This window comes from Lissotriton helveticus, chromosome 5_1 (assembly GCF_964261635.1).
Source record: "Lissotriton helveticus chromosome 5_1, aLisHel1.1, whole genome shotgun sequence".
Lineage (NCBI taxonomy): Eukaryota > Metazoa > Chordata > Amphibia > Caudata > Salamandridae > Lissotriton > Lissotriton helveticus.
The window spans coordinates 395,911,818-395,932,698 of record NC_136065.1 but is presented as its reverse complement, the minus strand read 5'-3'; the positions used below and the strand labels follow the sequence as shown (position 1 = coordinate 395,932,698).

At 43.2% G+C, this 20,881-nt stretch overlaps 1 protein-coding gene across 1 annotated transcript in view; it reads right to left on the bottom strand.

Annotated features, from left to right (window-relative positions):
• Positions 1–20,881, bottom strand: part of LOC144754603 (maestro heat-like repeat-containing protein family member 1) — a 73,844-nt gene that overhangs the window by 37,293 nt on the left and 15,670 nt on the right. Inside the window, exons 8-14 of the mRNA XM_078642613.1 lie at positions 20,615–20,734; positions 18,448–18,555; positions 16,565–16,685; positions 14,464–14,504; positions 14,009–14,150; positions 11,073–11,125; positions 9,803–9,910 (exon numbers count right to left, since the gene is read on the bottom strand). Of these exons, the coding sequence (XP_078498739.1) occupies positions 9,803–9,910; positions 11,073–11,125; positions 14,009–14,150; positions 14,464–14,504; positions 16,565–16,685; positions 18,448–18,555; positions 20,615–20,734 (693 nt within the window). The remainder of the gene's footprint in view (positions 1–9,802; positions 9,911–11,072; positions 11,126–14,008; positions 14,151–14,463; positions 14,505–16,564; positions 16,686–18,447; positions 18,556–20,614; positions 20,735–20,881) is intronic.

The window sequence follows — 20,881 nt, the reverse complement described above, 5'->3', positions numbered from 1 at the left end:
AGTTAAACATTTTAGAGAGTACAATCATGGCCCAGAAGACTTTAGATGGTGCATCTTAGAGAAAATTAGGCTCCCTGACAGTAAAGGCGGTGAAAAGATTAGGAAGAAAAGAGAAGTATTTTGGATCTTTTCTCTGGGGACTTTCAAAAAAGGATTAAACGCTGAAATCCCATGGGAGAACGCTATCATGTAACAATATGTGAGTTATGGCTCAGGAATTTTGTTACTATTCCCTCAATAATAGGCCCCCACTGAATTATGTACCTTACCTTACACGTTTAACACTTAGCCCCCTAGGCAAATAATAAGAGAACTAAGGTTTTTCTGCCCTTCTAATAAGATAGCTCCTATAGGAATATATCACCATATTAATATAACAACATTGACTTCCTTCCTTGACGACTCCTGGATACAGTTAATTCTGATAACTATATAGAATTTCTTTGCCTTACCACTGGGGGGCTAGTCGTTATATTTAGTACCATCTTGGAATGGAGTCCACCTCAAACTAACAGAAGTGAAATAGTCCTCATTACGTTTTTTGGCCCATATAAAATAGATCCTACAGACATTTGTGAGGGTCTAGTCACAATATTGATTTACCCTGCCTGTAAGCAAATGCCGCCTTTAGTATGAAACAACATGCCAGATTATTATTTTTTGTTTATTGAGTGCAATTAGTGATTGCCGTTCCCACACTTGAGACTCTATTGAGGCATGCCCTTTTTCCCCTTTTTTTTTTTTTTTTCATCATAACGCATTAAGTTTGTGCCCTTAGAACTAGACGGCTTAGGTAAACATCCTTCGTCTTTTTTAGCGCCATCTTTGAGAGGTAATTTCCCAGTTGAGATTCTGACGGAAGACCTCAGATGGTCCTTTCACCCTTTTTACTAAATCCCGACCTGATTGCGTTTTTCGCGCCTAAATTACCATTTAAAAGAGCTGCCATTAGCAGAGCGTACATCCATTGACCCCGGCGAAGCTGTCTCGCTATCCTGCCGCCTGGAACTGCACCATCCTGCAGTCCGCGATATTCATATTTTACCAAGGTGAGAATTATGTCCGCTTCAAATATCAGGAACCACTTAATTTTTTAGATGTGGCCCTTTACGTAAAATATTTTTCTTAAAAGATTAGTCAGAAGCGGAACACACATCTATTGACTCCGGCGAAGCAGTCCCGCTATCCTGCCGCCTGGAACTGCACCATCTTGCAGCTTGCAACACTTCTCTCAGACCAAGGTGATAATCATGTCCGCACTAAAATATTTAGAACCACACAATTTTCTAGATGTGGCTCTTTATTTACTCTAAGCCTGTTTGATGTTTATGTGCAGAAACCCCCGAAAAAGTGGAATTCCGACTCTGTTTTCTAAGCGGAACAGCACCATCTTGCTGCCGGCAACTATACATTGTTTTAAAGGTAATTGTTCATCCATCTCCTTAACACCCGGCGTCTCGAATTATAGGATGATTTCCATTACAAGTTTGTGTGTATTATTCACTAACCTTACGCTCTCTAAGGTAACATCTAACGCTTGCTACCGCTCTATTTATATGTTTCAGCCTTCCTTATGCCTTGGGCATTTTTAAATTCGTTGCGACAACCACGATTGGAATATAAACAACTATAAATATAGAGGTAATTCTTTTTTCCCCTCTAGCTCACAACTTCTTGAGCACTTTAAGCATGAATAGTTCCGCTATAAAAATTAGCTTTGCATAACAGACAAAGATAGAAACGTTCGATCATGGCTTTATATATATATCTTTTGTCTATATACCTATCTATAGTGATTGCCACCTACCGTCTATTGAACATTTCCAAGAAGTGAATTTTCTTGCAACAGTGAGCCAACATATCCTGGCAGTGACAACAATAGGTAACTTTCCCTTCTGATGGAATTCCATTTATCTATCCACCATAAATGCTACCCCTTTAACAACGGGTCCGATATCATTGCGGGTAATGGGGAAACCCCCCCTCCCCCTATTAAAAAACCCTCCCCTATTAATTGGTCTCCTGTTATCTACATGTCACCATAAACATAGCGATCAACTAGCTATCCCCTTTTAATCCCAATAACATCCCATAGAGATTACACTGTTGTACTAAACCATCGTGTTTGAACTGACCCATTGTGTTCAAGGTGTTCTCTGTCCCTTTCCACCATACAGTTTGTTTCATTATAATTTCTGTTTAAAATCAGGTATCAACTCTAACAAGTGTCCCTGTATTCGTGACTTTTGGCATTTCCTTCTAACTTACCAAGGAAAATATCAGCGTTTCTTGTGCCATGTAAGTGATTTAATATGTATGTATCCAGGAGTGAGACCACAATGCATCATGTATGAACAGCTGAATATTTGAGTCTCTAATTATGAAATCATTCAGGAATGGTGCATGTGAAAATTAAATGTACCTATAACACGTTTCTTTATGTCGAGCTGAGGTTTGCACTACTGTTGTACATATATCAGTCTATTATATGACATTAAGTGACCAATCAAAATGTCTGGACCTTTAGGTGAGATATAGAATTGTTAAAAAGTCTTCATTTTGTGATGAACTACTAGGTATATGAGTAGATAAATGGAATAAAATTGTAAAAAGATATACGTACTTTGATGTATAACATTGTTCCCTATAATATTTTTTACAGAGTTTAATCAACGACTCCTGAAGAAGGCAGTTCTTCTACTGCCGAAACGCGCGTCGAGTCTTTTGAATTAATTTGTAATAGATGCATTTGTTGTTTCAGTATACACTTCCTCTTGTATATAACTGTTCAATTAGCCAGGATTTACGCTTTTACTATGATGTATTTGCTTTTCAATGAATGTATTTGATGTATTGTGTTTAAGATTTTAATATGTTAATGTCTTATTGCATCATATAGTTTGACTTATCAATCTAGTCTCTATATGATTTTTACTTTATGTTTAATTAAATATATATATTTTTTTAAATACACATATTATCTCCCGACAATTCTTTCTCTCTATTGGTTCCAGCGTGTATGGTCACTTATTCTGTGGATGTCCTAGGATTTTGTATTCACATTGGTCCACTCCTCTAAACCAGGAAATCCTGAAGGACAGAGCGCGCGAAGTGACCGTCCTTCCTCACTTCGGAATCCAAGCAGTAATGCTTTGCGAAAGTGTGGAGGGAAGACCAAGTCGCCGCTCTACAAATATACTCAACAGGAACACCTCTAGCCAATGCTGAGGTCGAAGACTTAGCTCTTGTAGAGTGAGCCCTTATACCCTCTGGAGGTTCCTTACCGGCCAAAGAGTAGCAGAGGACGATCCATCTCGACAAGGTTCTTTTATGGACCGCTCTTCCTTTCTTGCAGCCAGAAAACCCAATGAAGAGCTGGTCATCCAAACAAAAGTCTTTAGATCTGTCCAAGTAAAAAGACACCGCCCTCTTGGGTTCCAGACGGTGCAGTCTCTCTTCCTCCTTAGAAGGGTGAGGGGGAGGATAGAAGATAGGTAGGGTAATGGACTGTCCTAGATGGAAGGGAGTTACAACCTTAGGCAGAAAAGCAGCCCTGGTCCTAAGAACCATTCGATCAGCATGAATGGTCAAGAAAGGGGGCTTGAAACTAGGAGCTTGAAGCTCACTTACCCTCCTTGCCGAGGTTATTGCAACGAGGAAGACTGTTTTAAGAGTCAGAAGCCTCATGGGACATCTGTGAAGAGGCTCAAATGGAGCACCCATCAAAAAAGTCAATACAAGATTTAAGTCCCACTGAGGCACAATAAAAGGAGTAGAAGGGAATTTATTTGTGAGGCCCTTCAAGAATCTTAAAACCACAGGAGACTTGAAAAGAGATGGCTGGTCAGGCAAACAGAGAAACGCCGACAGCGCCGAGAGATAAACCTTCACTGTGGCAACCGCAAGTCCCTGTTGCGCCAGAGAAAGGGCAAACTGGAGAACATCAGACAAATGGGCTCTCACAGGGTCAATAGACTTTTCCCCACACCAAGCGACAAATTTCGACCATCTATAAGAATAGATAGACTTAGTGGAGTCACGCCTGGCGGATAAAATGACATCCACAACGTCAGGAGGGAGGGAAAAGGAATTCAGGTTGCCCCGTTCAATCTCCAGGCATGAAGGTGTAATGTCTGGAGGTGGGGGTGTAGAACTTGCCCCTCCATCTGAGAGAGGAGGTCTGCCCTGAGAGGGAGACGGAGCGGCGGGTGAGAGGAGAGGTGAAGAAGATCTGTATACCACACCCTTCTTGGCCAGTCTGGGGCGACCAATATGACTTGGGCCCGGTCTTGGCGAATCTTCCTCAGAACCCGAGGAATCAAAGGTATGGGAGGAAACGCGTAAAGGAGTCGATTTCCCCAACTCAACTGAAACGCGTCCCCCAAGGCTCCTTGCAACGGATACTGGAGACTGCAAAATGACGGACAGTGAGCATTCTCGCGAGTGGCGAACAGGTCCACCCAAGGAGTCCCCCACATCTGAAAGATGTCGTGAACCACCTCCGGGTGAAGCCTCCACTCGTGGTCGACAGAGAACTGAGAGGTGGAGAAGTGTGGCTCACTGGTTAGAGGAGGCAGACCTGGAAGGAGGCAGACCTGGAAGCAGAGGTCAGCCCGGGACCAGGGTTCAATTCCCGGCTCGGCGGGGTCTTGAGTCCTAAAATGTCCATGGACTTGACAATTTCTCGCTCCGGTGCCTACTCGATTCACGGGTTCACACTCTGCGACTCTGGGCAATAGCTTGCTTAATCTCCACAACGGCCCCTCGCGGCGGGATGCCTGGCTTTCACCTTGCGGATACCCTGCCGGGGTTATCTCACAGGGGAATACCAGGACGGGTTCCCTAAGCAAGCGCTTAGAAACCGCTCGGTGATTTGCGCTATATAAATTCCTGTACATTTACATTTACATTTACATTTATAACTGCCGACTGAGACTGTCTGCACGAACGTTCAGAACTCCGGCCAGGTGATTTGCCATCAGACAAATCTGATGGTCCTGAACCCAGGACCAGAGACGCAGAGCCTCTCTGCAGAAACACTGTGACCCTACTCCTCCCTGCTTGTTGCTGTACCACATCGCGGTCGTGTTGTCCGTCAGGACCTGAACCGACTGACCGCGAAGGGAAGGGAGGAAGGCCTTGAGTGCCAGACGTATCGCCCGCAACTCTAGAAGGTTGAAATGAAGCAACCTTTCCTCTGGAGACCCAAGACCCTTGACCTCCAGATCCCCCAGATGAGCACCCCACCCTAGAGTGGATGCATCCGTTATCACTGTGGCCACCGGAGGAGGCAACTGAAAAGGCTTCCCCTGAGATAGGTTGCCTTCCACGCCCCACCAAGATAGATCCGCTGCAGCTTCTCTGGAGATCCTCACTGACTCCCTGAGATCTCCGTTATGTTGATACCACTGCCTGCGGAGGCACCACTGGAGTGCCCTCATGTGCCAGCGTGCATGGTTGACCAACAGAATGCAAGAAGCCATCAGACCGAGCAGGCGAAGGACCTTCAGGACTGGAACGACCGCTCCATTGTAAAATAAAGGAATAATTTCCTGTATGTTGTGAATCCTTTGAGGAGGAGGGAATGCACGACATACAGTTGTGTCCAGTACAGCACCTATGAACAGGTTGCGCTGGGAGGGCACCAGGTGAGATTTGGGCACGTTTATCGAAAAACCCAACCTGTACAACAACTGGGTTGTCTCCTGCAGATGATGAAGCACTCTCTCTGACGACTCCGCTTTGATCAGAAAGTCGTCCAGATACGGGAACACAGGAATCCCCGATCTTCTGAGATGCGCCGCCACCACCGCCATCACCTTGGTGAAGACTCGAGACGCAGTAGTAAGCCCAAACAGAACGACCGCAAACTGATAGTGCTGCGATCCCACCGTAAAACGGAGATACTTCTTGTGCGACTTCAGGATCGGGATATGAAAATATGCATCCTGTAAGTCGAGCGACACCATCCAGTCTTCTTCCAGCAGAGCCTGAAGAACCTGAGCAAGGGTGAGCATCTTGAATTTCTCCTGCTTCAGATAAAAATTCAAGATCCTGAGATCCAGGATTGGACAAAGCCTGCCATCCTTCTTGGGAATCAGGAAATACCGGGAGTAGCATCCCTGACCCCTTTCCTGCTCTGGGACCACCTCTATCGCACCTTTTCTCAATAGAGTTTGAACTTCCTCCTGAAGGAGAAACAGATGTTACTCTGAGCAATACCCCTGGCAAGGAGGGTAATTGGGAGGGAATTCCCGAAAGGGAAGGGCATACCCATTTTCTACGCGATTGAGAACCCAAAGATCTGATGTAACCGATTCCCAATCCCGTAGAAAGTGGGTAAACCGACCCCCCACTGGGCCTACATGATCCTGAATGGCGGATCTAGGGCTGCTTTTCCGTGGCTGGGGGGTTGGAGGAGGTGGAGGAGGAAGAGGCTTGACGCCCTCGAGGACGTGCTCTCTGCTTTCCCCTGTATGACCTATACAAGGTATTCTGCTGCTGCTGCTGTTGTTGCTGCTGCTGACCTTGTCTATATGAACGAAAGGAAGAGCGACCAAACCCTCTAAATTTCCTGGTTGTAGAACCTCTGACCTGGAGGCCAAGAGATCTAGCAGTTGCTCTGCTATCCTTGAATCTCTCCAAGGCCGTGTCTGCTTTCTTTCCAAAGAGTCCTTCACCATCGAAAGGCAAATCCAATAAAGCAGACTGCACATCAGCCGAAAAATCAGACGATTTCAACCAGGCTGAACGCCTTGTGGCAACCGCCGTGCCCATGATCCTTGCCACAGAATCAGCAGTATCGAGCCCGCTTTGGATGACCTGACGGGCTGCCGCTTGAGAGTCAGATAAGGCTTCCTCAAAGTCTTTTCTGCTATCCTCTGGAACCTTAGGGATTAATGAACGCATAGAGTCCATAAGTGCATGTATATATCTACCCATAAGGCAAGTGGCATTAGATGACTTTAATGCCATACTAGCAGAAGAAAAAGTCTTTTTTGCGACTTGATCCTGTTTCCTGGCCTCTTTGTCGCCAGGCACCTGCGGAAAAGCACCAACCGACTTCTTAGAACATGCGGCCTGAATCACCAAACTCTCAGGAGAAGGGTGAGATGACAAGAAGGCAGGATCTTCAGGAGCCACTCTATACCTCCTAGCCACACTTTTCGAAACTGCAGGAGCAGAAAAAGGTTTCTTCCATACTTCCATAATGGGATCCGTTAAAGCATCATTAAATCGCAGTAAAGGTTCCACCGCCGAGTTTGGAGAATGAAGGACCTCAGTCAGTAAATTTGACTTAAATTCGACAGTAGGCAAAGTCAAACCCAAAAGTCCTGCTGCCTTCTTCATGACAACATGATATGGTTGAACATCCCTAGAGGGTGCATCAGGTCCTGAAGGTAAAGCCCACTCTGGAGAAAATTCAAGACCACTCGCCTCTGCCAGGTCCTCAAAATAACTCCCATCCAGCTCACCTTCTTCCAAGTCTGAATGAGACTCACAAATTCTCTGTTCATCAAGGAGACGTTGAGCCTCTCTTCTAGACCTCAGTTTAACCCGAAGTGCAGCCGGATCCAATGCCGAATCCGACGGCGCCGGAGCCGACGTCGGAATCGAATCCGAGGGCTTGGAAGGATGTTCCATAGACTTGCTTGGAGCCGGTGACGTTGGAGCCGGAGTCGTCGACTTCGGTCGAGCCGGCGTCGATACCGGCATCGACCTCAGTGGAGCTTGGTACTGCCACAGCGGGGTCGGGGCTGGCATATACGGCATGAAAGGTGCCGGAGCATGTGAGTGAGGTACACCCAAATTAAAAGCCATTGGACCCATGGGACCCGAAGGTGCTCCAGAGGGGTACCATGATCTTGAGAAAACACCATGCATAGCGTTTAGAAACGCAGAAGGGTCCTGACCTGGAGCCGGAAATGGTGGATGTTCAGGTTGACCTCGAGGCAGATTTGAATCTGTTTCTATAACAGGATTCGAAGTCTCCTCCTCAATAGGAACTCCATCGGCGTTCTCCGGAGTCGGAGATGGAGCCGGAGACGGAGCCGGAGTCGGATCCGGAACCGGAGTCGGAGAATGGACTAGCGACTCCGAAGGCGAAGCCTCACCTTCGTGATCCGACACTTGCGGAGGAATTACTTTCGACTTCATCCTCTTGGGAGATTTCGATCTTGAACCAGACTTATCACCCGAATGATGACGGGATTCATGCCTCCTCTTCTTATGTTTTTTACGAGAACTGGAAGCGTGATCAGATGAAGTCTTCGAGGCCGACTCCTCTCGAGATCTCGACCTGGATCTCGACTTCGATCTCTTCGAGTGTTTTGAAGATCTTCTAACTTTACTCGCCTTCAGCTTAGCCACAAGAAGTTTTGACTCTCTTTCTCGTAGAGCCTTCGGATTCATCTTCTGACATGATGAACACCCATCAACGTCGTGATCAGAAATCAAACACCAGATGCAGTCTTGGTGAGGGTCCGTAACGGACATCATCTTCCCACATTCTCTACAAGGCTTAAACCCTGTTTTCTTTGTCGACATAACAATCGAGTAAAAAGATCAGAGAATGGAGAATCGAAGAAATATAGTAACAAGTACTAGAAGCTACAGAGTATCCCGAAACCGTTAGCATCGACGACGCGGAAAAAAGGGAACTGATGTCATCACGCCGGCGTGGGCCTATTGTAGGCGTCGGTGATGTCAGCGGAGTCGCGTGCGATGTCTTGTCTCTATGACGTCCGAGTCCACGTCGGCGCGAGGCTACAAAAAGAATTTCCGAATGTTGCTGACGCAAGGGGATATTCACAAGGTGAGGAATCCACACGGCAGACGTATCTATCAGAAATTTATTTACTGAGTGTTTTCTTTATTTTTTCATTTATTTTCTAGGTTGGATGATCAATTCTAAACATTTTGAACCAGGTATTTTCTTCTAAAGGAATACTTTAGCAGCATATCATGTCATTTTGGTCCTGACAAATCATTGTGGAACCTCTTTAGGCCATTGGGCGTGAAACCTGACCACACTCACAGATTTAGTTACTTGGGTACATTACGCTCCTGTAGTAGCCCCAACCAAAATATATTTTTTTAATCCTACCAAGGGAACCATCACATTACAGTTTAGTTTGGTATCTCTTAGATAATTTTAGTCTCCCATTACTTCACTGTACACATTTACTCCTACCCTCACATTCAAAATGCCCTTACACAAGCACTTCTCATCAGACAGCAAAAATAAAAAGATCTCCGCTAAAGTGACCCTTTGTGGGGCCCGTAGGGCATTATAGCGCAGGATCTATGAGAAGCAAGCCCACTATGAAGCATTACATCCTCAGTGATGTGTGAGGGCACCAAGAAATAATCCTTAAGATTCCCCCTTCTTTGCCCGCCTTCCTTTCTTCTTTGCTTTTTGATAGGAACAATACCTAAACTGCTTTTTGCATGAATATGACCTCACATCCCCTGAATGGGGATTGGCTCTAACATGAAGACTACCTATTGGCAAAAGGAGATCCATTAGGGAAATTAGTATAGCCCCGAAATGTGGTAGCTTTTAAGGATTCAGGTGGAGAGGATTACCTCAGGGAGTTCATCTCCATCTGATTCTTAGTAGGTCAGTCCTTCCAGGGAGTGGGAGAACCATACCTGATTTTCCTAACTGGCTAAGCCCAATGCTGTGTACCCATATTAGAAAAATTACCTTTACTTATGGAATACACAGTTCTATCCTTCTCCGACTTTGTGTTAAATTGACTTCCCCAATGTTTCAGTTCTGACCCTTGAGAGCACTAACCTCCTCATTCACATGATGGGCAAAACTGTCACTCTGTACGGTGAGTTCTTCCATAAAAGAGACATTCCATTCTCTGTATGGGGCTTGTTTTAGGATAGTTCCCAGGAACTGCAAGGAAAACAGTAAGAGACTGTAATGCAGTAATAGAAACGTAAATGCAGTATCCACGTCTGACGTCTGCAGTGTCTTTGAGAAGATAAGGGTAAACAAACTTCAGCTAACAACCTCTGTAATGACGAAATTATATGAGGGCAGAAGAACCAGTGAACACATACAGCAATGCTTAAATAGTGTGGTGTGATATCAGTGCTCAGAAGAAACAGGAGGCCTTTACAGTGGCCGGGATTTACACAGAAACACATGCAACAAAACCATGCTGCCCTCAAATTATTGTTAAAAGAGCAACAGTGCAGCCATGCACACAGAAAACACATGGGGACTATGCAACAATATCACATACTTAGAAGCAGAATGCAAACACTTAGACTTTTGGGTCTCAAGCATGGGGGCAGAATGTAAATTTAGTGTTAACAAGTGTGAAGGCTGAACACAAGGAAAATAAAATTGCGTCTCAGGAGCACAATAGAAGCTCAGTGGAGTGTGATGGCTTGGCAAAACAAACAATAGTGACATAGTGACAATTCAAATGAAGATAGGGAGGATGGATCATGTGCCAATCCAATTGCAGAATATAAACTTACTGATAATGTGGAAAGCAGTGGGCAGAGTGGGAAGAGTGATAGTGTGACAATCCAGGGAAAGAAGAACGTTGTGCTAGTGTGACTATCCTGGGGGATAAAAAGAGTCGGAGGAAACGATTACCAGGAAGGGGCTACATTTGTAGCCCTGTGCAACAACAGTCATATTGTAATGCAATGATCACTGTAGAGCCTGTAATTTACCTGGGTAAAACATGCGGATAAACTCTGATACATGCAGGACTAGGTGCCGTAAGCATGTAAGTTCCAGTTTTATTAGTGTCAACTTGGGCCAAGGAGGTTTTTAATGCTTCTGGTAAATATTGCATATTGGGAAATGTTATGTTCAGAGTACAGCTGCTCTCCCTCTGTGCCCAATCATAATCAACGTCATAGTAATAAACATAATCCATAGAAATAATAGGGATATGGTGAGAATATTGCAACCTCATTGCAGAACAGCACTATGATGGGGTGAATTTAATATCTGCATATATTCACGCTGAATGAGTGGTTATGGAAAACAAAGAGACAATCGTCATGTGTGACATTCATTAGCAATTCATCCTTACTGAAACAAGCATGCATTTCCACTTTGCCAAGTCAAAGGTTCTTTCTGTTGAAGCTGAAATAGTAGTTGGGAAAAAAGAAATATATGTAAGTAAAAGTGAATAGCAAGCAATATTTCAAAGGCAAAGGGCTTACATACCAAGCACTAGCAGAAGTAGATTCACACAATTCAAAGTGTGCAAACTTTGTTTGTTGGCTCAGCCTGACTGGGAATTGAGTTCAAGGTCATTAGTTGTTCATGTGCCCTTAATGTCACTCTTAGCTCCTTATATCTGGTTGAAATTTTAGGTTTATATATTCTGGTTTCCATTCTTATATAACAGAAAGGTCAACACACCACTTGTTTGCAGAAAATCAGTTTATTACAGAGCTACTGCCAATAATCATTTCAGCTGTCAGATGCAGCCTTGATCACATAGGGGATCGCCGTTGTGGTTCAGAGTAAAAAAGTACATACGTGCTCTAAAATTACATACACATAGAAAAATACTCCTTTATTATATCAAAGACCAAAATATTTTGTAACACTTCTTAATTTGCTATAATACCCAATGTGCCCCAATATAGTCCTAGGTAGTTGCACACGCTTTTACCTACATTTGTCCTACCTTGCTCTACATAACAGTTATGGCCCTGACCTTTTACCTAGTTAGGTGCCGCATACATGTTGTGTGGTTTTCTCAAAAAACTAGCCTAATTTATTATGCATGAGGATTCTTAGTATCACAGCAGGATTATAATCTGCTGCATAATAACTCTGTATAAGGGTCACCACTATCGTCATCCTTGGCTGACATGCCCACTGTACCATGGCACATCTAGGTAGAACCCCTAATGGTACCTTTCAGGTATATAAGTACCACATCTTTACTGGGCAAGCCGGAGGAGAAATAGATTCCATGCTGACATGCTGACACGAGACACTGAAGTCCCTGCATGCAGACACTCCAGATAGCTGTCGTCTGACATTACTCGTGGGTTGTCCACTCGAGACCAAGATGGGGTCCTTTGCTTTCTCACATCAGGTAATGGGGTTGGCTCTTTCCTAGGAGGTTCTTGGCTATACACCAACATACATGCTAGGTACACTTAGGTACATCTAGTTAGGGTTTGCATCGTAGGAGTACGCACTTTTAACTTCAGGTATTTATATGTCTGCATATATTCACTATTTTAGCACCATGGTAGAATTCTACTTTTTATTTACTCTATTGGTGCTTGTAATCGTCTATATCTGTTTCTATCTCGTGGTTGTTGCAGCACATGTATTGTATGCTAGAATGACTCTGGTTCAATAAATACTTATTGAAAATGCCCCCACCATTTATTCTGTATATCTCTGAGATAAAGTGAGCACAAGTGACCAGCAAAAAGTATTGTACTGTTTCCACGATCCCTGAGGGGTCAGGGTTCTCATGTTTGATAGTTGCCAGTAACTATTCTCTCCTTGGTAAGGTTGTGGGCCTTATAGTGGCACTGTGAGCAAGCTGGTCTACATACTAACATATCCTTTGGAGTTGTCTGGAATCAGTCTGGACACCAATCCCTTAGTTTATGTTGTCTAAAACGTGGAAATCCTTTATAGATTTGTAAGAATAACCCGACTAATTCACATAAGTTACATTATAATTTGCAATTAAATCTACCTTAAAAACACAATAAAACACTTCCGCATGATATCTGCTACACAGGCTGAAATATAAATCTTGTTTTTCAGAAAACAAGGGTGTCTAACCATACAGAAATATGTATCAATCAATTTACTAACAACATAATATCACCAACTTTTCTAACTGTTCCTCCATGTGAACTTCTCACATAGTAGGATTCAATTATGCAACATTTAAAACATTACTTTTAACTGCAACATATGGTTGTACCAGAGTTCTAACATTTTCTTTCATATTCATTGCTGTGAAATACCCTGTTCATCCTTAGTCATCACACAAACAACTTTATGCCCAAGTAGACTAATCTAACCTACCATGTACCCTGACCAATACCTACTTCTAATACAAACGCAGAGAGAGCGTTTGGTGTTTATAAATGTGTTTGCAAAATCTCTTCTGTATTGAGGCCACCAGGGGTCTTTGGTGCTACAGAGTTGTTACAATAAGTCACAATTGAAATAAAAGAAATGGTGCCAAAACGGGAAGTGCTATAAAATAATGGTGACCTTGGATATACTGAGGAAATAATTTTTTTTAATGTTTATGGAATTTTTTGGCACATATGTTCTTTAAAACACTGAATCAAGATGCCACATACTTATGTGATCAAGGCTGCACCTGACAGATAAAGCGCTTCATGGCAGAAGCTTTGCATTAAACTGATTTTTTCGACAAACCAATGTGTCAACGGACTTTCTGTTAAATGCAGAAGTAACCCAGAACTTGCAAGAAGCTAGCTGACTCCGTTTCTGTTATTGCCTCATTCGGTTTGGAGTATGGCATCAGCCAGCTACAAAGAAAGACTGTGACTATTTCTTTTTTTTGCTTACTTATACAAGCCTTCAGCCAGACCTCCTCATCTGCTGGTCTAACGTGGCCTATCATTCACATTCTCTTCTGTCCCCCACAGCATTTATCATGGGCCAATTCTGCTGTTGGCTAACTTCACTGTGAACAATGGCGTTCTGTATTTTCACAAGGAGCACATCCACACACAAATTATTTTCATTTAGTTCCAGGGACAACAATAGGAATGTGACCTTTTGAGACCAAAACAATATTTTTTATCTTGGTATGTACCTGGCATCACCTCCCACAATAAAAGTTTATAAAAACCGTGAAAAAAACATGCATGAGTGGACAAGGTCTAAAAGCTAGTAGCAGCCAACACCCGACTTAATGGCTTTGTCATTGGTCAATGGTTGTTTGAAATGCCATTAATACTTGTTTAAATTGTGTGCTCACTGATTCATGCTTTGGGGTCTCACCTTCTAAATATGTTATCAGCGGGGGGATCTTCATTCTGAGGAGTTTTGCTAGAAATGGGTAATTTGCAGGAATTAGGCGCTCAAGAAGAGCCAAGACTGAAGTTCCCCTTTCGACATCCCAGCGAGGATATGAAGAAATTACCTGAAAACCCACAACAAAGAATTCAGAAAGTGATTCTTTCATGAGTTCCTATTCTCTAGCCTTTAAAACTTCTGGAAATGCTACCTTGTTCTCTACGCAGTACTTAGTACCAACCACATTTTGGCTGTTTCTGTACAATGTAAGTTGCATGTCGTACTGATAACCAAGTGACTAGAAATAAAACCATCAAATTCAAAAGGATAAAAGCTGAGTTGAATTCAAGATCTCCATTAGCAGGTTGCATAGAAATGCCAGCAAACAACTTGGGAAGAGGGATCTGGTGGAATATGATGGGGTGGAATTTGATACTCACCAGCAATCTTATGAAGAGGCTGTGTATTGGAATTCCTTTAGCTGTTTAGGTACAAAAGAAAGAAGACATATCATACTCAATCCATAAATTACTAAGCAATACTTGCCAAAGGAAGACATATGGCTGACACACACACTTAAGACACCCAGTAGTACCTGTAAAGAAGATGATGGGTGATGGGTGGCATTTCAATGAGCCTCTAGCGGTCATGAGGATGCTTTGAAATTCCTGCAAATACTGGCAAAGGCACCCCTACCACTAAGGGAGCATCCAGGGGTGTACAGTACCTTGACAGCCTATGCTGCAATTCTCTTCTTCTCTCCCTTAGCGGTTGCTGTCATGGGATGAAAGCTGGAGGAGGAGCTACCTAAGTTGCAATGCACAGATTCCTGCTACAGCTTTCATTGAGGGATAGAAGACTCCAGTGGGGTAAGAGGGGACGCGTCAGGAGCCATGGATGTGCTTTACATCCTGAAGGATCTTGGAAAAATGGGAGCCATTTTCTGACAGCGGATACCCCAGAAGAAAAAAGGACTCCAGAACATGTTCTTGCATATCTATTTTCTAATAAGGTTAACGACCTGGGGGGCAGGCAATAATGAGCACATATTTTGCCTGTTTGATTCTGCTCAGGACCCCTAACATGAGTGACAAATAAATAGACTATGATACCACCTGCCCAGGTCACTTGCACTTTATCAACACATCCATTGGAAATCTGAGTGGGGAGAGCAAATTGGAACCCTGGAATTATAGCAATTACAGGTATTCACCACCAGATGTGAATCTCCTTCGTAACCTTGGAGTCGGTCAAAATAATTATTTTTACTTACCATCATTGAGCATGCATCTCTGCTTACAAGTGAGGGCCAATAACTATCCTTTTAGTCTGGATCTGAAGTCCAAAAATGTTGAACCAGAAACATTGCAAATATCGTAACTAAAAGTAACTCCATGGAGACATAAAATACATCCCTGTTGCGGCCGGTAAAAGTAACAACACATAAATAGGTACCATACCCAGCAGGGCATGATCAACATACTCGACAGAAGTAACATCATGGAGAGCAAGAATACTCCAAGGTTTGAAGAGGAGCATTAGAGCCCTGAGTAGCCTCATGGCGTGTGGAAACCTGGGACAGTTAGTACATTGCATTTAGGGGGTAGGAGCATTTACCAGAGTAAGAGTTGAAACAAACAGGAAAGTAACTTTATGTCTAGTAAACTACAAAAAGTATATAGGGCTTATTTACAAGCCCCTTGTGCCACCTGTGCATCACTTTTTGAGACACACCAGCAGTGCAAGTAAAGCCACCCTGTGTGGATTTTCATGCCCTTGTAAATATGGCCCCTTTACACGCAACACTTTGTGTAGAAGGGTTGTGCCATGTGTTTTGCTGTGAGATTTCCTACGCAACACCCAAGGCTTCTGCCGCATTTCCAGATTGACAAGAAATAGTACACCTGGAAATGTGTCAGAATGCTACACCTCCCCAGGAGAGGTGTAGGGAGGTGCAACAAGAGCAAATGTTTTTATTTCTCCTCGTTGTTTACCTCTTTCTATACATACTGCAGCACATTTAGGAAGACGATATTGCCTATTGTGATTGTTTTTGTGCACAAAGGTATGCCTAACTGCATAAAAACAATCCTCCCTGTGATGCAGCCACCCTTGCACCATGGTGCAAGGGTGCCTTCATAGGTGCAAGGCAGCTAATTGTGCACCAGCACCGGGAGAGCAAAGGGATCCGTTATATCATTGTAGATATGACGCATCCCAGTGCTTCGGAAATAACGCAACTCGGTGCAGCCAAATGTCTTGAGGCACAGCAATGAGTTAATTCCTTGTAAATAAGGCTCACAGCGAGCAGCAACATCAGCACAGATACATATATCTCTAAAAGGAGAGCAATAAATGTTATTTGAAATATTGACACCCACTATAGTAACTCAACCATAACACCTGAGCTAATGGACTGGTTCTTCAACTCATGCCTGATCATGACAAAGTAAGAGAGGATCTGGGGAGTGGAGGAGGAAGCATTAACCACCGTCAATGGTAGATCCCACTGTGTCAATGAGTAGGATGCTTAAGACTCACCACATTCATGAAAGTTGATACTTGCTTTCTTATCTACAACAAGTAGCATCTGGCACAGTGCTGGCACAGATGAAGTATAGCCCTCTTCCAGCATGTAGCTGAAAATCTCTTTCCAAAATCCCTGCAAGAAAGAGCAGCAAATGTGTTATTAGTATCATTAGCATTTAATAAGGCTGCAGTCCCACAGATAAACAGTCATTGCCGGTGGGAGGGTTTCTGGTTGGTCTTCTGGAGATGGGGCTACATTTGAATTATCCCCTTCCTGATACCATTCCTTGCTGATGGGGTCCAAGACAGATTGCTGGTATTACACTGATGTAGCACCAACCCTGTTCAATGCTACAATCCGTGATTCTATATCCGAGCAGAATGAACAAATTATTTGCAGAGAATGAGTGCAACATTTATTCTCCAAAAACCCTGCGAGTGAGCTGCTTTGTAAATGATCTCATTATCTGCTGTTATCCTCATAACAATCACAAAACAGAACTATCTTTATAAATGTTCCACAGTGTGCAAAGCTATGGCTGGGAATGAACGACCCTGTCAATATGAAATATTTGTCCTTGATGTATCATCTGGCATGTAGCAAATAGGAGATGCCGATTGAGTGGCTATGTTTTGCAATATGACTGATGTGCCATTCAGTCTCGCTTCAAAGTAGCTATTTAGAATAATTTGGAAAACCTCCTGCCTCATTAAAAAGAATGAGGTAGGATTCGACAATCTTCTATGAATGCCGGAAATGCTGGTAATGAGGACTGGATGGGACTGCAGACCTCTATCCCTGCAGCAGAGGAAACAGACTTTACATCGCGTCTGGAATCACGCTGTGCCTTAACAACGTGGTCCAAACCACTAATAATAATAATACTAATAATGATATTTATAAAGCACATAGCTACATCAGCTGCATGTCCCAGCGCAGGGGTATCAGTCCTATTATACAGAGTAAGAATATGAATTACCCTAATCTAAGTTAGCGTGACAAAACATGTTTTTAAATTCTTGCAAAAATCTATTTCAGATTTTTCTTGCCAAAGTGGTAGGGAGTTCCACCTCTTGCCTGCCAAGTAGTTGAAGGAACGGCCTCCAATGTTAGCACTTTTGAATCTGGGGATAGATGCAAGAAAGGCATCAGCTGATCTCAGATTTCTTTTAGGAAGATAAGGTGTGATCAGAGGGTGAAGATATTTAGGGCCTTTATGATTGAGAATCTTGTGACAATAGCACATGGCTTTGCAAATATACCCAATGCCTTAACGGAAGCCAGAGCAGCATTGGTAGAGCTGGGGCTGATGGTGAGTGTACAGATACAGAACATTGCAGTAATACAGTCTCAACATGATTAAAGACTGGACCACTGTCTTTCTGGCAGCTTCTGGCAGGAAGACAAGATGTTTTTAAGGTATTTAAGATCCCAACATATTGCCCTGCAAGACTCGTAGTTGCTGTATGTGCCCTAATGTGTCTTTTCAATGCATTCCTTTATCAAGCAAGCTGTTACAACCATTTGCCTGAAGGAAAGCGTTGTTGGACTAATGTTGGACTTTAAGTCCAACTCTTTACCTACAGTTGCACAGACTTGAGTTGGAATAGTAAATACTATTCCAAAGTCCAGTGCTTTCCCGAAGGTAAATCATGGTAACGACTTGGGTGGAAAAGGAATGCATTTTAAACATACATTCATGGTTCAGACCACTATGTGCATATTTCCCACATACAAACCTGCAGCAGAGGGAGCTTTACTAAAACATGCTATTGTGTGAGTAAGAGGATAATGAATATAACCTGGGAATTGAGGAGTCTTTGGACAATCTGCAATTTATATTTTGTACACTATAGTTTATTGACCCACCTTATTTAACATCCTTCTCCCTTACCTCATCAGTATTTTTATGGCGTAATGCAATTTTATTGAGGAGCTGAGAGATTTGGATGTGGATGGTCTCTTCCTCAACATCAGATTCATGATCCATGTGACTAGTGCCCTGTGAAAATGTGGAAAAGCAAGAGAAGTAAAGTAACATATATTTTCACATCATTTTCACTGTGTTTTCTCTCCTCATAGAGGTTCAAGAGATTTGAGAGTGAAAACAGCACCATTTTCAAATCAAGGTTGTAAGCACAAAGGAACTTCTTGGCTTAAATTCAAATGTGAAATTAAAACCACTAGCCCCAAACATGTAAATAAAAATGTATAAATGAGATTATGCACTCATGCTCCGCTCTACAGAGTATAGAAGTACGTGGTCATTTGGCGGAGAAGTGTATAGCATTCATATACAGTCAAAATACGTGTTATACTCACTTATAATATGTAAAGTTCTTATGCATGGGGCGCTACATCTGAGACATTGCACCTCTGGCACCACAACGAATGCCCATGTGCCTTGCCCAATCACCCAAGAGATTTCCCAGTTAGCCCCGGGAAAGTCTAAGGGCCAGTTGTCTCACATAGGCTGGATTGTGTGGTAGGCCTATGTGCTGCATGGGAGCACTGCTGTTGAGACGTGTTTATGGGGCGAGTCCCATTCTCACAGTGTCTGAGCATCTTATTTCTTTGCACACATGCCAGTCAACATGTGCAACCGGTTACTAAGATGGGATCTAGGTATTCAAGCACCATTGTTACAATGCGATGCAACATAAGGACAGGCATCTGAATTGTTCCTGGCATGATGCCTCTGGCATGTGGTAAAAGAAACTATGGACAGTGTCTGGCTCATCTATTAGTTGTGCTTAATGGGAACCCAAGAGTAAGACTAAGCATGGACAGCAGACACTCTGGATTATGGTCAGGCCCCAAGGAGATGGATACCAGATGTCATCAGTGGTGCCCAATCCCCACACATATTACTGAGCATGGACTTGAGTTGTGCATCTTGGTATAACTACTCTGTAACATGGATGCATTGGCCAAGCTTGAGGAAGTTCTACCTGGTTCACAGTGATCAAGAAAGTCATGGCACCTCTGCTGTTATGGAGGAATTGGTGAGTCCATAAGCCACTGTGGCCTACTCTCCCAGAGACACTGACAAAGCCAAGAATACTGCAGTTTTCAGACACCATGCCACCTGCCATTGCCCATGCTGCCACATATCACCTGCAGCCCCACAAGCACCGGTGAAGAGCACTGATCCAACACCCATTCCTGGCCCCTAGTCAGATGACAGGTGTTTCCTCCAGTTACTAGAGATAGGATCAAAGTGTAAGTGCCCAAAGGGCTTGAGATGGTCCAAGAAAAGAGAAGAAACAGAAGAAGTGCCCAATAAAAAATCATACATGAAACCTGTGGAAGAAGAGGGCAATGAAAGAGAAAGAGAATAACTAAAGGATATTATCAGACCACTTTATGAAACTCGTTGTTCAAAAGAGTGGATGATTTTGCACAACATAAGAGCAGGATAAAAGTTATAAAATTGCCAGAAGTGCCACAGTATGAATCAAACCAGCTGCAATAATTGAACTTCGGGACAATGACTCCATTCGCATTTGACATCACTAACTCGGACGCCAGAATAGTAAGGGTACACTAGGTTAAACTTTTCACAATAATGGAAAAACCATAGATTGGGTATACTGGAAGAATGACTCTTGAAGTGAAAGCTATAAGTAAATTCACTTGAGTGGTTTGGTTCACATCATGGGTACCCTGGAATAACAAGACATGAAGAAAAGGCATGTACAGTGTTGGCACTGATGGGCAGCTGCTGAATTTAAGGTGCAAATGTAAGCAGACAAATGGATAAGGGACACCCATAAAAGTGAAGGAAGGAAAAAGACACAGTGGAGTGGAAGTAGGGAACATTAAGCTCAAATGAAGAACATAGAATGTCAAGGTGAGCCTATGGGAACTAACGAGAGGGACATGAGGTCTATATTCCACCACCAGGGGCAAATATGTGACACTGCCAATGTATATTATATGGTAAAGTAACTACATTGGGGCACAAGGGGGCTAAAAGGTCCACTTATTTCTTGTGTGCTGACTACAGTTGCTGTTCCCTAACACATTCACCTACCCAAATATGTATATCTGCCACTTACCTGCTCTTTGATGAGGAGGCTGTTTTTTTTAAGCACATATTCCATCACAGCTCTTCCGTTCACATCATAAAAACCTTTGACTGTTAAACTGGAAATTAAACTTAAAGTGGCAAGAATAACCTGTAATTAAGAAAAAAGGTACTCATGGTTAGTGAGAAACCCTTTTGGTGTATGAATAGGAGAAAATCACACATTCCGATGAGAAAGCAGCAAGGGAGTGTGAGAAAACCATACATTCTCCCCTTCCTTTTGTCCACAGAGTAGACC